This window comes from Nuphar pumila, chromosome 15 (assembly GCF_984573655.1).
Source record: "Nuphar pumila chromosome 15, dmNupPumi1.hap1.1, whole genome shotgun sequence".
Lineage (NCBI taxonomy): Eukaryota > Viridiplantae > Streptophyta > Magnoliopsida > Nymphaeales > Nymphaeaceae > Nuphar > Nuphar pumila.
Window position 1 is genome coordinate 33361939 of NC_143263.1, and position 17214 is coordinate 33379152.

Sequence of the window (17214 nt, forward strand, 5' to 3'; positions counted from 1 at the left end):
ATAATGCTTATTTTAAAAAATAGGGCAAGAGTGAAAAGATCAGGTGCAATATGATTGCACAAATATTTTGGGTGCTTAATGCACGATTTTTTGTGCAATCATATTGCACCTGATCCGGACTCATCTACAGAGGCTTGCAAAACACTCGGCTGTTTGGTGCGATTGTCCAGTTCTATTGAAACCATGACGTTGACATGACATTTGCCCAATAAATTTTTTTAAATTTTTTTAATATTTTTATATTTATACCTGACAATATTCTCCATTAGTTTGTCCTAAACAATAGGGGTGGCAATCGGGTCGGGTTGGCGGGTCAGCATACCTCAACCCGAACCCGACCCGTTTATTAAACGGGTCGGCTGTGGCAAACACGAACCCGACCCGTTTAATAAACGGGTAACCCGACACGACCCGCCAACCCATTTAATAAATGGGTTGGGTCGGGTAAACGGGTTTTCAGGTTCGCGGGTCAGGTTGGCGGGTCGGGTTGGCGGGTTGACGGATCGGGTTGGCAGGTAGGCAGGTTGGCGGGTTGACCCACCCGCCTAACCCGTTTATTAAACGGGTCAGCCGGGTTGGCATACCCCCAACCCGAACCCGACCTGTTTAATAAACGGGTTACGCGGGTCGACCCGTTTATTAAACGGGTTGGCTTAAGCCCAACCCGAACCCGCCTAAGAGGCGGGTTGGCGGGTGGTGTCAGAAATTGCCACCCCTACTAAACAAGAGTTTTAATTATATAACGAGAATTTCACTGGCTGAAAAAAATATTGTTTCCCAGCTTTTTTTTTTGTCAATTTCATAGAACGTCTCCATTTAGTGTAAGTGGCTGCAATAAGCAACCGAGACCTTGTTATAACAGTTTTTTTTATGAGAACAGATCAAGTGATCTGCCAAATCACTTTTAGAAAAGTGATTTGGCATCCTCACCGTCCATAATGTGCACCTTGTGGAATGAAGCAATGGACGGTGAAGATGTCAAATCACTTTCTTTGACAGATCACCTAATCTGCTCTCTTTTTTTATCCCATGTGGTAGGAAGAATGAGAAACCACCATTGAAGTCTGAGACTTGGTTGTGCTAAACTTGGCCTGCAGCCACACCTACAATCTGTGTTGGTAGGTAAAACCGTGGCGCCCCCTATCAAGCCCAAGGAGCCTCCTGCTTGGCTTTAGGCAAGGGGAGCGCCCGCATGGGGTTTCGAACTCGAGGTATGAGGATATTCTCCCTATCCATGTGGGCAACCTCTTGGGGACATCCCAATTCATGAATTGAAGATACAGAACTAGACTCAACGAAGTTTTCTTTTTTCTTTTTGATAGGCAAGATGGAGTTAGGCAATTTGGACAAAAAATGATGGTACTAACACTGAGAATAATGGTATTGCACAGCGTATCTACAAAATATCGTAATATTTTTTTGCATTCAATCGTTTTTTTTGTTAAATTTGTGGTCATTTGTAATGATTTTACCCTTTGCTAGAATGTAAAAGCGACTTGACTTTCGCTGTCGCTAATCCAACAAAACTCTCCACCTTTAAAGTTTTAGTGAAACTGGATTTCACCAGAGGAACTGAAAATCGTCTGTATATCAAAATATGCAAATATGAGATAACCTGATAAATATAAAAATATACAGAAAAAATAAATATCGCGTTACTAATACAATAATATTACGATAAGAACACGCGATTTTCAATTTAAGCGATATTTGTGAAATAACGTGCATTTTCAAGATTATATCCTTTTTTCGAATCTTGCGGTAGGCCGATATTTGTGACCATTCTCTGCATGGTCGTGAGAACTGAGCCTGCCTGCAAGGATGCAGAGTTGCTATCTCTCTGGTTTTCTCCACCACCTCACTCTCTCTCCTCCTCCTAATCCTCTTTCTCTCCATCACAACCGAAGCCTGCGCCCTTCTCTGTCGCGCTCCTCCATTCCTTCTCCTCCTTCGGCAGACACAACCTCACGAACTCGCCAAAACCACACCCCCTCTTCTTCTTCTTCTGTTATTAAGAAGGGCCAGCAAAGAAATGGTGTGTCGTGGTCTGAAAGAAGAGCAGCCATTGCTGGAATTCAAGAGGCCGATGACTTGGGCTCTGCTCTCTCCAGGTTTCCTACTCTTCTAGTTTTCCTTCTTCCCAATACTACATTGATTCGCTTGTTGGTTGTGCCTTTATGGCTGTTTCGTGCATAGAAACACTTCTTGCGGTTGCCATCTTGCTGTTTTCTGCAATTTACGTTTGAATTCTGCTGGCTTCTTTTGATTTCGTTTCTTTCTTTATGAAAGAAAAACGACATGAATTCGAATATGGATCTTTATAGCTCGTAGTACTTCTATGTTTCATTTTGAGGGCTTCCCATATATTTCTGTTTGTTAGTTATTGTTTCTAGAGGAGCTAATTTATATCCTCTCTCTGTGTAATTTGGAGTTTTGTTTCATAACATTGGAATACATGTTTTTTTTCTTTTGTATTCGCTTTTCTACTAAAAGAAAAGGTGGGTTCTTATTGAGCCTCTAGCTACTTCATCAAATGCTGAGTTGATTCAATTACTTGTCGAAGCAATCTCAAATTCTTACATATTGGGAAGCTATGGAATTCTAATTAGGAATTGTTCTTATAGAAAATCTACAAAAGTGCCTAAATTCCAGGTTTTAAATTTTGAACCCATTAGGCACGAATTGAAAATCCTAGACTGTGTCAAACATTGTTCAGAGTCATCAATCCAAGTTTACGAATTCAGTGGCTTAGGGAATTCAAACACTGATGAGACTCTGAGGCGTTGTATTTAAACAAACCCCTTATTTATACTTGGGTGGATTAACTCTATCTTTCAGAAGAGGTTTGGACCCATGTAACTGAAATATCTAGTGTAGCTGACTTATGGAAGGAATTGTTAAACTCGTATTGACAGTAGCTCAATCAAGCATGATGTAATTTATGAAAAAGATAGAAAAAACTGAAACTGAATATGATGACTGAGTGTTCTAAGAAGCATAGGCCTTGGTGCGAGGATATTGAAATGCTCAACGTTAACTCAAAGTAGACACCATCCATTCGTTGGTGCATCTTTTTATCAGTTTCTTTGTCCAGGTATCTTTATAAAGATTAAAGGCCGCACATCTTGGCTCCAACCTCTGTTGGATGATGGTGGTCCATTTATGATGTTTTGGAAGATACTGAGTCTAAGAAAAGATTTTCCAATGTCTTGGTCACTTTTCATCCAATGGATGGCTTTGGTTGTTCCAAACAATTACATTCTTGTATACTGGTTTGATTCTACCTGAATCTTCTGTGGTCTAGTTTATTAGTAGTTGCGAATTTGGTTAGCTTCGTGTTCTTTTTGCTGTTTCTGACTTCAACACAGAGAAACTCTTGATAGTTTTCATGTTTTGTTTGGCTGTTGATGTGTAGGCGTTATTTTTAAACTTTGGCACTGAGTATGTGAAAAACTTATTGTTTCATTGGTGTCATGACATGAGATATCTTGGTTCTGTGCCATCATCTATAGTCAATCTTTATATTTGAGGAAATAATTGTTATGCCTAATGTATAAGGATATTTATTTTCTCAGATTTGGAGGAAAATTGCAAGTTCAAGATCTTAACACTGTTCTTCGCTATTTTGGGAAGTCAAAAAAATGGGATAAAGTTGTTCAGGTTCCCTATCTACAAGCCACCATGATTTATTTACTTATTTTCTTAATGGGCATTTTTTTAGAAGATGATATTTGTTGATTTTGATATTTATTTGTCTTTTCATATTTAAATATTCTTAGTTGTTGCTGATTACTTCTGAGCTACAACAAAAGAGATAAAACCCAATTGTTACATAAGCCCACTTATTTGACAGGAGAGATTACAATAGTACAGTTGCTTCTAATTGTTTGATGCAATGACAAAGTCAGAGCCCTGCATCTTCATCTTGGGTAACAAAGAAACTTTTAGGGTGAGTGTGCCTCTGTAAAAAGAACTGTTATGTGCATCTATCTTAAAACCCTTGGCAAAATTCGGCAACCATAGTCAAGGATATAAACTGACTCAAGTTTGGGAGTTGCTGCATTGTTGGTCTATGTGTTTGAGGTTCTTTGTTCTTGGGTTTTTTATTCTTCAATCAAGAAAATTCATGAAATCTTTGGATCTATCTGCACTTGATACATACATTTAAGTGACCATTAAGCAGAACATTCTTATCATGTGATATCTAAAAGAGGGCATGAACATGCATTTGTTTCCACATTGAATTGTCCTTTTTTCTATTGTTTTCCTTCTCCAATTTGCTTTATGTCCACATTTCACCACCATGTTCAACCATCTACATGTTGTAACCCAAATGGCCATCTATACTTCATTTTGGAGGTTTTTGTTTTTCATTTCAAAAATGACTTTTCCAGTAGTGCTCTTTGAAGAGCACTACTGGCAAAGTCATTTTTGAAATGAAAAACAAAAACCTCAAAAAGTCTAATATCATGATAAAGTTGATTTCAACAATATTGTGTGAGTAGTGAGATAATTTTGCAAATTTTATGGATTTGAAAATTCCCCCATAATTTGATGATGCTTTTAGATATCTTTCAAGATCTTTGTGATTGATGTTCAAAAAATTGCGACAAACATCACAGATAATTTCTGAATGTTGCAAGTTGCAACATTATAGAAAATTTCCTTAAAGCATATTTTAGGTACTTTACAGTGGTCTTTGCTAATATTCTTGTTTGAAACTACATGGGTACCATGACATTTTCATTTCTTTGCATCTTTGTTTAAATAAAATATTCTCATAATTTATTATCCAAAAAAAAAAAACATTCTCATAATTGTTCTGTTGAAAATTTCCTGTAGCATTGTGAGTAGCATCACTGGAGCACCCCTTTTTTCCTTTCTAAAACTTTCCTGCTTACGGAATGGATGAGGCAGTCCATGGTTGTTCAACCTATACACCCACATAAACCTATGATCTTCATCCTACGTGGCAATGGAACAAGGTCCCAAATTTGGTCCTTAGCATCTCCATCTCACTAATCTACTTCTCATAGTTTCTTCCACATTCTTGTGAATTGTAAATTGATTTGAGAAAATATCTCAGAGAAGAGGCTTAATTTTGGCATTTATTGACAGTTATGGAAAAAAATAGCTTTTTAGGCATGAATTTAACTTTTCCTTTTGATGTGGGCTAGTACCTGTCAAGTTCATCACACATTGTAAATGTATTAGTTTGAAATTGTGCTTAACGTTTCTTCTTTCATGTCAAATGAATTTATGGATGAGGATTGGAAATGATGTTTATGAAATTCTCATATGTGCACTCAGTATTTCTAGGTTTGAATGGCTATGGATACCGATATCTTTAGTTCATAGGGATGATAGATCAGATACCAATTTTACAAAGGTAATCAATACACATGGACATAATATGAACACTTGGAAACAAAATGTAACATTTTCATAGTTTTTGATGACAAAGGCTTATTCACGATATCTGTAATTTTTCCATTGCATGATCTGAGAATCTACAGCAGTTTGAGATTTTATTACAAACATAAATTACCTGGGCTTTGGACTTTGTTAGCAAGTATTGATGTTTTGAAAATAAGATTTTGCTTTAGTATAAGAGGTGAAGGTAATAATCTCATAAGTGTCCATTTTGAAAGATGGCTCAGAAAAGACACAAATATATCAATTTTTAAGAGAAAGATGGTGATATATGGAGAAAAGAATTAAAGTCATAATGGATTCACAAAAAATTGCAAAATATCCTTGGTAGCTATTAAAAGATTGATATTTCTGGCATCTTTGAATTTCCACTATCCTATGGTGTATTTGAAGTAACAGACTATGTTTTGTCCATGTTAATAGTATTTCTATAATGGAAAACAAATAGTACAACAGTAGTATCTAAAATTTTCAATTTTAATTGAAATATGGCATTACTTTTTTGACATGAAGAGATTGATATACTGTACCTATTACCCATCAGATATAAGCAGGGTTAAGCTTTCCGATTTTGTTCTTGCTTGGCTGGCCTTTACAGATGCCTGCTTTAGTCCTTGAGGGTTAGAGAGGAGAGCATTTCTTTTGCTTGTCATTTAATTTTCCACTGAGTTAGAGTTTGACTATGTCACATGGATACTCCATTTTGACTGCCGTTCTGTGTCCCCTTGTATACTAGTTACATTGAAAACTTCATAAAAATGGTCATATCTTCAGCCATATCCATGTGACATGGGTTTATGATAAGTGTGTGTATTATATTCTTTGGATCCTCATGCACATTTCCTGAATCTGAGATTTTCATTAAGCAGTCAGTAAGGTATCTAGACCTAGTAAATATTGGATACATATTTGAATTTGAATGAATTTCATCTCATTCGGTTCTTTAATGTGTTGCAACAGCTTTTTGATTGGATGCAAAAGTGTGGCAACATGAATGTTGCATCCTACAGTACATTTTTCAAGTTCATGGGGGAAAGCCATAACGTTGTGAAGGCTTTGCAAATTTACAATGACATAGGAGATGAATGCACAAGATATAATGTATCAGTGTGTAATTCCCTTCTTGGTTGTCTGGTTAGGCATGGCAAGTTTGACACCAGTATGAACTTGCTTGAGCAGATGAAGAAAGATGGGCTAACTCCAGATATTGTGACATATAGCACTGTATGATTATGGTGCCCTTTTCTCCTTTTTCCAGATAATTCGTTGGCTTGTTTATGTTCTACTTTAATGTTTGGAAGAATAATTCAGGAACCATCCTTTCACTCATTACCTTGACGACTTGAAACAATAGATAGATCAGTTTCTATCTACTCATTAGCATATTCTACTACTTATATCTGGTCTGAATTGTTTCTTCTTTGTCAGCTGATTTCAGGCTGCACAAAAATTAAAGATGGCTACTCTAAGTCTTTGCAGCTGTTGGAGGAACTTAAGGTTAATGGTCTACAAATGGACAGTATTATATATGGCACCATTTTGGCTGTCTGTGCATCAAATAACTTCAGCAAAGAAGCTGAATTTTTTTTCCAGCAAATGGTAAATGAAGGTTATGCTCCCAATTTATTCCACTACAGCTCGTTGCTTAATGCTTACTCTGCGGATGGGGACTATGCTAAAGCAGAGAATCTTGTCAAAGATATGCAATCTGCTGGGATAGAACCAAATAAGGTCGGTATCCTTGTTAATGCATTAGATGCAATCTCATATGTTTTTTTGTAGTATTACATTTACACTTTTTATTGGGGCACTTTTCTGTCATTCTCACTGATGATAAAGGGTGATTGTTGCCTTTTATGGTCATTAAACAAAAGATTTTACCACCTTGACCTTTCTCTCATGTAGTCTTTGCAAAGTATTGCAGTTGTCAAATTTTTAGAAACATCTTATTCTTAAACTTTTGCATCTATATTTTGCTGCAGGTGATTTTGACAACTCTACTAAAGGTCTATGTTAGAAGTGGTTTATTTGAAAAATCAAGAGAACTTCTGGTGAAACTAAGGTCCTTGGGTCATGCGGAGGATGAGGTAATGGCAAACTTCTATAGCTTGTATATGCTTGGAGAAGATACTGAGAAGGCTTAATGTCCATGTTGTTTTATCTTTCTTCCTTCATTCTCTTGTAAAAAATTTCATTTTCTTTCTACAGTTTCCATATGTGGCTGCACTTTGTGTTATTAAGCTACGCGAGACCATTGGTCTTATTATGCTATCCTCACATTATAATCACAATACACAAATCTCTTCTTCATTTCAAAGAGGTTCCAAATGTTTGGAGTTCTCTGTTGATTTTTCTCCTGCTTGTTTTGCTGAAATATAATTATTATATATTTCATGCGAATATCAAAATATCTCACTGTATATACATCCTTCTGGGATGCTGTGTTCATCATCATTAATGTTGCTGTTATTGTTCTGGCCTTCACTGTCATTGTTTTTCTTTTAATCTTCCTATTTTTTGTTGTTGTTGTTGTTGTTATTGTTATCAGTATTATTAACTAACATAATTTGTAATCACTATCATTATCAATATCATGTTTAGTATGACTAGTGGCTTAGACATCATAAGTCCAATTATATATAGCTTTATGTAGATGGATGCTTCTGCTGTACTGGATATAATCTTTATTTTCATCATATATGAAAACTGATCTGTTGGTTTGTTGGAAGAACCAATTTAAACTTTCACACAAGGTGGAGTGAATTCCATTTGCATCGATTCATATGCATCTCCATCCAATGTAAACTTTCACACAAGGTGGAGTGTGCATTTCCATAGTACCTAGATAAACTCCTCTCTTCCACATCATAATAAAGTAGGGCTCTATGTGATAACTTGACTAGTAGAAATGCACTATCTTAGTTGAGGGTCGGCTGCTAGATTTCTCACTCTCTTGTTCTCATAACTTCTCACTCTCCATACTTATGCCTTTTTTTCTTTTTATTCTCCTTCATTCTACACTCATTTTTTGTGGTCCAAGCTCCCTTCGATCATCAACTGAGGGTGTCTAGGACCTACAAACCTGTTTGTATACAGTATCAGATCTCTAGGAGCTCTTGTGAAAGCTTTTCTGTTAAGAGTATCTTCATTCCTTCCATGTCTAATCTGAAATACTTGATTCAAGCAATCTAAATGTTACCCATATTGTGGATTACCAAAGTCCTCAACATAAAGATGCCCTTGATCTCCAATTGCAATTCACGAAGGAAAGCGACTTTGCACCACTTATGCCTTGTGTAATTTTTGTTCTTATTAGTTGCTATCCAAGTCATATGGGGCACTTTTTTGCTACTTATAACTATATCAATTATTAATAATGTAGAAGAAGCCATGAAAAGTGCTTCAATGTATAGGTGCAATGATTGCTACAACAGAGGCTAAAAACCAAAATTTGGGACCTTGTTTCACTGCATACAGGGAGAACATGGTATGCTGTGAGTAGATGCATGATTGAAGTTCAAGGCTCATGGATTTGTAAAGAGATAAAAAGCAAGGTTGGTAGCAAAATAATGTATAGAAACTTATGGCATTAACTACCAAGAAACAATTTCTCTAGTGGCTGAAGTTAAATTCTATTTGAGTCATCCTTGCTTGGGCACCCACAAGTAATGGCAAGTATATCATCTTGATGTGAAAAATTACTTCTTGCATGAAGATTTTCAGAAAGAAGTATACATGGCTCCTTTATTGAGTTTATGCGAAGACAAAGAAGTGCACACAATAAGCAAGCTTAAACAAGCAATTTATGGGCTTAAACAATCTGCATGAGATTGGTTTGAATGGTTTAGAAGAACCATTGCTAACTTTAAGAGTTCAAAAGAAGTGCATGTGACCATACCCTCTTTGTAAGAAGGGGAGCGTGCATCATCATTCTTATTGTTTATGTTGATGATATAGTGGTATGAGAGATGAAAGAGGAAATCTCAATGTCAAAGCAATACCTGAACCAAGTCATTCATATAAAAAATTTGGGATTATCCATTAATTTTTTTTTGGGATTATTAAGGTTGAAACATTTGACTTGATAAAGGTGACCACAGGCTGGGTGCTACTTGACTCGGTGTTAGATTTCTTTTGATTACTTGATAAAAAATTCTGCTTCCAGTGCAGTGATCCCTGTGTCGTTATTCAATATGTAACCTTCTCATTTAGATGTTTCAAATTTTCTTTTGCTTCAAAATAAAGGAAATGGAGATTTAAAGAATTTGAAGTCCATTTGTTTGAGTGAAGATGTTCAAATTTCGATTCACAATTGTTTGTTAGTGAAGCACTTTGGACTCCTGTTTTTTTTCTTCAGAGTATGAACTACTAGACTGCTTATTGTATATGAGCACAAATCTAACCAAATTCTAGGTGAACTTTCTAATTTCATGAATGTGTAGTACAGCTTTATCTAAATATTGGAGTTGAATTTTCAAATTTGACTAGTGCTGCTGATAGTTTGTGCATGATTTTCTTTCTTTTCCTTTTTGGGTCTCATTCATGGAAATCATTGATTCTTGTTTAACATTTTTTGTAGTTTCTGTACTTTCATGCAGCTGTTTAAGATGATAAAACATACAGTCATAAACTATCTTACTGATTAGTTGATTAGTGCTGGGTTCTTGGGTTAATGCATATGAAATTAACATGCAGATACCATATTGCATATTGATGAATGGACTTGCAAAGACAGGGCAAATAGATGAAGCCAAAACTATTTTTGAAGAAATGAAAATGAAGAGCGTGAAATCTGGTAAATGCCGTTACATTATGGGAACTTCTGAGATTCTTAATTTCTTATAGGTATTCTTATATATTGGTTAAAATATTTATTAAAATGTCGAACCTAATTTGACGGGCCTAAAGAAAAATATGTTTTGTAACATTTTGAGTTACACATCCTTTTAGCTGCAAGAAAACATTGAAGAAATTAGCACATGTCAAACATGCCTTCGCAAATTTTAATTCAATGCCTAAACAGCACTCTTCCAAATCTTCATATGGACCTTTGATTAAGAGATAACTTGATTTTATTGATGAAGTTAAGTGAACTGTTTGTCAAAATAATAACATCAACACTGTTGAGAGTTGTGTACTATATTGTATTACTATTTGTGTGCAACCCCTCACGTGTATTCATCTGTACACTGTATTCTTGTCCATGTAAATTAGCTTAGAAGTCAGTACTTTTTGTCTGGTAGTGTTGGAGAGGGGTCGACTGTTAAAATGTATGTATAATATCATATATATATATATGTTTACACATATATATTATGTATTTATGATATATATATATATATATTTATGAATGTCTTTTGTAATGCCCACTAGGGGCATTTTAGTCTTTTTGTTCATATGTAAATAGACATGTCCACTACATTTTTGGGTTTCTTATTTTTATTCTTTTTCTTTTTTGCATTTGACCAAGGGCATATTGGGTATTGCCCTTAGAGTCGTTGGGACCCTCCCCAGAGGTCATAAATATGACTGATGGGGAGCTCCCAATGACTCTATGGGAGCCCTCCTTTGGTGTAATTGTAATGAAATGGTGGCCTTCCACACAAGCACTTGAATCCACTAGAAGAATGTTTAAAAAGACACTTCAAGTAAAACCCATAAAAGGGTATAAAAGAAAAACACAACAATGAAATAAAAATATCTTTATTAATACCAAGAATGCTTAAGAAGCATTTTGGGTGATTTACACGGAAGGGGTTCACCCCTATTTATACAAAGAAGAACAAGTGGGGAGAGCTCATTTGGAGCTCTACCAAGAAAGAGACGTTGGACTCTAATCCAACGGCTCTTATTATAGCTGTTGGACTAGAGTCCAACGGCTATATCTCAGTCAAGTTTCAACTGGAACTTGATTGAAAAAGGGTATCTAGTTCCTATTGAACTAGATAAAAAAATATAAATAAAAAAAAGTAAAAAGTAAAAAGTAAAAAATAAATAAATATAATAATAGTATTATTTTATATATTTATATGTTACATTTTAACACTCCCCCTCAAACTTACGGTACACTGAGCGAAAGTTTGTCTAAGAAAAAGTGAAATCTGGGAGCAGCGAGAGGCTTGGTAAAGAAATCTGCTAATTGGTAATGGCAGATCAATGGTTTCATGTAGATATTCCTCTCTGACGTAGTAACGGTCTATTTCAATATGTTTGGTGCGTTCATGAAATGTTCGGTTGTTTGCAATATAGATCACACTCTTGTTGTCACAGCACATACGCGAAGCTTGTGTTGCTTCAATTCTCATGTCGACGAGCAGACGTCTGAGCCAAACTACTTCCATAGTCGTGGTTGCCATGACTCGGTATTCAGCTTCTGTGGATGAGAGAGAGACCTTCTGTTGTTTTTTGCATCTCCACAAAATTAATAATTCACCTAGAAAAACACAAAAACCAGTAGTTAAATGTCTGTTATTAGGATCACCTCCCCAATCAGCATCAATACATGCAATTAGATCTAATGAGGAGGTAGTGTAATGCCCCAAAATTTTTAACCCAAATTTAAGAGGATTTTTTTTTTCTTTTATAACAGCGTAAACAAGAAATAATATAGGATTAAGCATTTCGAGACATTACGGTGGAGAGAAAACCCAACACATTTATTTCCTTCCATTTATCAAGGAATAATGACATCAGAGTTTTAAAAACATAAAATGAACTCAACCATCCCTGGAACAATAAATCCAAAAATCTCAATCCGATGCCTCATCCCGCAGCCGCTCATAAACCCTAGTCTTTACCTGAAAAATAGTAAATTGATTGGAATTAGACTACCACGTCTAAGTAGGAAAACTATGACTCTTAATGCAGGTACATCATGAGTCTAGTATGTGATGTGGGTGTCAAGTGTAAATCTTTAGTATATACAATAGCACGTAAAACAACAACAATAATCAACAGTCATATACATGAGCAGGTAAACAATTATGTAATAACAATAACTGAACAGGTAAGGCATAGTATGCAACATGAATAAGCAAGTGAGGTAAGCGATGCAACAACAATAACAATAACATGCATAACTTTCATGTAATAGTTCAATCACCTCGTATTGACCCATTTCAGGATTTCAGATCATTACAATATAAAACATGCTGAAAAATATGCAAATGTCTCTTTAATGACTCCATCAGAGTGATACCTAACTGTTCTAATTGATGTTTATCTTTTCTTATCCCGCGGGTACACACGGGCCGAGGCAACCATCACAGAAGAGAACATTCGGGGGTATATTATTCAAAGTTGTTTTATTAACCTGAACATTCTAACTGAGACTGAAATCCCAAGGGAGCGGTCAGTGACCGAGAGAACCTCCCAAAGGCCAAAACCAAAATAGGATGCATCCCTAACTTCTGCAGAAGAACAAAGATCTACCACCTAGGACATATTGGTAGTCCGGGTCCCCCCAACTCCGAGGACTGGGGACCATCGAGTCACTTTAGCTCGAAACAGTAAAACACATGTCCCCGGAGTTTTGTACCACTTACCCTCTCCAAGGTAAGCCCGAATCTGAGTGGGTTAATCTTTTCATTTAATTATGTTCCCGAAGTATGGGGTTTTTCCCCAACTTCCTTCTACTATCATAGCAGTAGAATTCCCAACCTTAGTCATTTTACCAAGGTGTATAAACCAGTCCCAATCCTTTGTCATATTGATTGCATAACCCACCCAAAGTACTCTGGTGCCTTTAAACCAGTCAAGCACGAATGCCCCGGTGCCTTTAAACCAGTCGGACAACAATATTATATTTTCATTTTCATGTGGATTCACATCATAACTTCGATGGTCTATGCATGACCCTCAATACACTGGCTTGACATTCATATGCCCACCACAAACCGACCCATAGGTTCGGTTACCAGATCATCATTCCTCATCATTATTATTTATTTATTTATTCTTCAATTGCAAATTGCCACAACGTACCATTAGGTTTTGACTTGTGACATCCCAACACAGGGTGACATGTATTAAAAACTCTGCCAACAAGCAAAAACATTGTCGGTGTCCTTTATTGAGCATGCAGGGTAATCTTAGAAATTTGGTAATACAACTATATACATTTTTCCAAACACCTTCTCATTTGAACATTCCACAAGATATACAGCTTAGTTGGCATTTGATACTTTCAGCAAATATGTAGTGTTAGGCAATAGTATTTCAGAAAAATATACAGTTTAACAAGCATATGAACATTGGAAAATAAACATCTTCATGGTTATTTGAACCTTCTAGATGATATACACTTAATGGCATTTTGCTTATTTTAAGAAATATGCAATTTAACATGCTAAATTATGCAGCTTAGTATATAAAATTGAATATCATTTTACCATGCCACTCAATAAGCATTTGAGCATTAGTGTAATATACAGTTTCACGTAACAGTGAATAACAACCTAATATGCAGTTAAGTTTGCATTGAATATTAACTAGATATGCAACTTTGTACGAAATTTAACATACACTTACTATGCCGTTACATAGGCATTGAGCATCTAACTAATATGCAGCTTCATATGGACCCGAGCATCCACCTATAAGCATCTAAGTAGGAATTTGCATATCAACTGAATATGCATGTAAATGTTAACTTAAATTTCAACTTATCATGAATCCAACTAGATTCTATGTATAATCCACCTATAAGCATCTAAATAGGAATTTGCATATCCACTGAATAGGCATGTAAATGTTAACTTAAATTTCAACTTAACATGAATCCAACTAGATTCTATGTATACTTGCTTCCAAGATTTCTCCCACAACAGATTACCAGGTATGTATATTCAGAAATAGCAATTGTTTCAATCCGTTTCCAAACAATTTTAACGATCCCATAAAATAAGCATGTTGATTCCTAATCCTATCACATGATGTTGTGAACCTAAAGATTTCATTTAACAGAGATCACGGATATCACATACAGGGCTAGTCAATCTAAATTTTTCAGAATCCTATGATGAAACAACAACATAGATTAACATTGATCCTCCTTTGAGATCCAATAATAGTTTAGCTAGTATGACCATTTTACAGGAACCAACAATTAAGATAAGTCTACATTTTCAGAGCCACACTTAGCACACATATATCAAAGAACTTATTGTGGTTTAATTACACACAAAAAAAGGCAACAACATTCTGAGCTATAATGACATTTAAGTAGAAATATTGCACCACTATGGTTCATCTGAATTGCAGCAAATTATACATCGAACTAATTAGCAACGAATAACCACAATATGTCCCACTGGTAATCATTCCAAAGTAAATTCCCTTTTATTAGCAGAATTCAGTATGCAGAGGTATATATAAATATATATATCTATATTTGAATATCGCAGACAAGCTATGCAAATGACTAATCCCTTCTTCTTCTTCTTCTTTTTCACAGCATAAAGTATAATATAATAACCAATGATTTTTCTGTCAGGAGCAATCTGTATAAGTTACTATGTATAGAACAATGTCAGTTCAACCCCTAATATTAATAGCAACACTCTCCCCTACCCTATTAGAACTAAGACAATACCATGACCGAATTTCCCTGTTAAGCATACATATTAGTAAATGGTAGAGCTAACCTGCATCCAAAGCTAGAGCATGTAAAGGTTGAATCTACAAGGCATATAGTGATACAAACTGGTCATGCTCACAGGTAACAACATTTAAACAGAAAAATGATATCAAACGTACAATGCAATTATACCCAATCAAATTCAAAGGACTGGGGTTTCAACACAGATTACCACATACCAAAACACATGATTAATCTAAACCTAGCAATGATTTAATACATGGTGACATCTATCATACTATTGATTTACACATAAAATCTCAACATGGAAGGCATTAGCCCGATTGAACCCCTCTTTCTGATATCCGAAATCCCCAACTCAATCGATTTGGGATTTTCAGCACCATAAACCTGAAATCCTCTTTTTCCTGTTAGGGATTTTGGCCACCCACACAGCATGCTCGAACTATGATATACCAAACAAGGAACACACAGCAAATCCTACCTGTTCCAGCGTTTCTCCTCGAAGATGCCATGGATGGAGGTGTTGCCGACCACCCCTACATGACCGAACACCGTCAATACCCAAAAGAAAAATTTCAGAAATCCTACAGCAGGAATAGAAAACCCCCCTTTTTTTTTCTTCTTTGACAGACTTACAAAACCCCCAAATCAACGATTTGGGGTTTCGGTTTGGGGCTCACCGTGAAATCCCGAACAACAACTCGATTTCCCCAGAATTAAATCCATGCCAGACACTCTATCTCTTTACTATTGAAACTCCAAAATCCCCAAATCGGAGATTCTGGAATTTCGGTAGCTTAAACCCTAAATCCCCAAAATTTCTTGTCAGATTTGGGATTCACTGCACTCGTAAATCTATTCACTGCCCCCGCTCCCCATACTCGACCCACATAATACCCAAAAGAAGAAGAAAACAGGAAAACCTACCTGTTCCGCCGACGAGGAGGTGGCTGTCGCAGTCAGGGAGATCGCCGACATCGGTTGCTTCTGCTGGCGAGTTCGGGTCGAGAGGGACAGTGAGACAGTGAGTGCGGGAGGAGAAAGAAGAGGCGAGTGGGAGGAAGAGAGGTGTGGGAGGTAGAGAGGAGCGAGAGAGATGGAAGAGAGGTGTGGGAGGGGAGTAATTAAGGAGGATGGCCCGAAACGGAAGGAAGCAGTTACCTTCCTCCCTTTGCTTGGCGGCTACGCACCCAGAATCCTTTACTTAACGTGTTTAGGGTTCAAAATGAACCCTAACACGATTTATCGTTTTTTTTTGTTTTTGTTTTTCACTTACCTCTTTACACAGGCATGGCCCCGGGTCCGAGTCCGCGACCCTGGATCCAGACGCAGTATGGATCCACGTCAGCTCTGCGGAGTGGATCCGAAGATCGGACCCAAATAGATCCAATTACAGATCCACATGATATGTTTATTTTATGATACATACATATCTATTTGTACAGTTATATATATATATATATGGTTCCTTTATGGATCCTTTTAATAAATCTGGATCCAGGAATCTGAAGTTTTAATTATATGATTTGGAACTATGGATCCAAATGAGTTCTTATGGATCCAACTAAATATAGATTGATCCTTACGGTTTCCATACAAGGATCCAGATTAATATTGAAGTTCCGACGAAGATCCAAATGAAATGTTATGGATCCGAACATCGCCTAGGCAATAATAATCCCACTAAAGTGTTGTAGACCCAATATAGAAATTTTACCATTAAAATTTTGATTTAAACTTCAAGGATCCAATCCATTTGACCAAAATCTATCATTAAATATTCAATTTAAGGTTCGTGGTCCGATATCTAAGATCCGAATGGAATATCGGAGTTCTAAACAGGATATTTGGGATCCAACAATGAAGATCCAAATAGGTCATCCAAGATCCAATTACGAATAAATAATTAAAACAATAAAATATTCGTGTATCACCTTAATGACTTAAAAATCTAAATTTATTTATCTGATAAAAATCGTGGGTATTACAGGTAGAGGACAAGAAAAGTCCTCGTGAATGAGAGGACTTAATGTATCTGACAATACGCAGAATGACTCCCATGTGGACTGTGGTAGGAGCATGTTGAAACTGACTGGCTGTGTGTACAACATTGTAATGAAGTATGCAGAAGAATCAAGAATGCAAATGCATTCACAATGTCCAACAATGGAGTTGGCACA

The 17214-nt window shown here is 36.3% G+C and overlaps 1 protein-coding gene across 2 annotated transcripts in view; it reads left to right on the forward strand.

The window, feature by feature from the left end:
• The first annotated feature begins 1697 nt into the window (after positions 1–1697).
• EMB3103 (Pentatricopeptide repeat (PPR) superfamily protein) overlaps positions 1698–17214 on the forward strand; it is a 58319-nt gene continuing 42802 nt past the window's right edge. For both annotated transcript variants that reach the window (XR_016428087.1, XM_089990187.1), the window contains exons 1-6: positions 1698–2111; positions 3576–3660; positions 6394–6657; positions 6862–7164; positions 7416–7520; positions 10129–10228. Coding sequence is in view for 1 of the 2 variants with exons in the window: in XM_089990187.1 (XP_089846313.1) it covers positions 1822–2111; positions 3576–3660; positions 6394–6657; positions 6862–7164; positions 7416–7520; positions 10129–10228 (1147 nt within the window). In the remaining variant the exon portion in view is untranslated. The remainder of the gene's footprint in view (positions 2112–3575; positions 3661–6393; positions 6658–6861; positions 7165–7415; positions 7521–10128; positions 10229–17214) is intronic.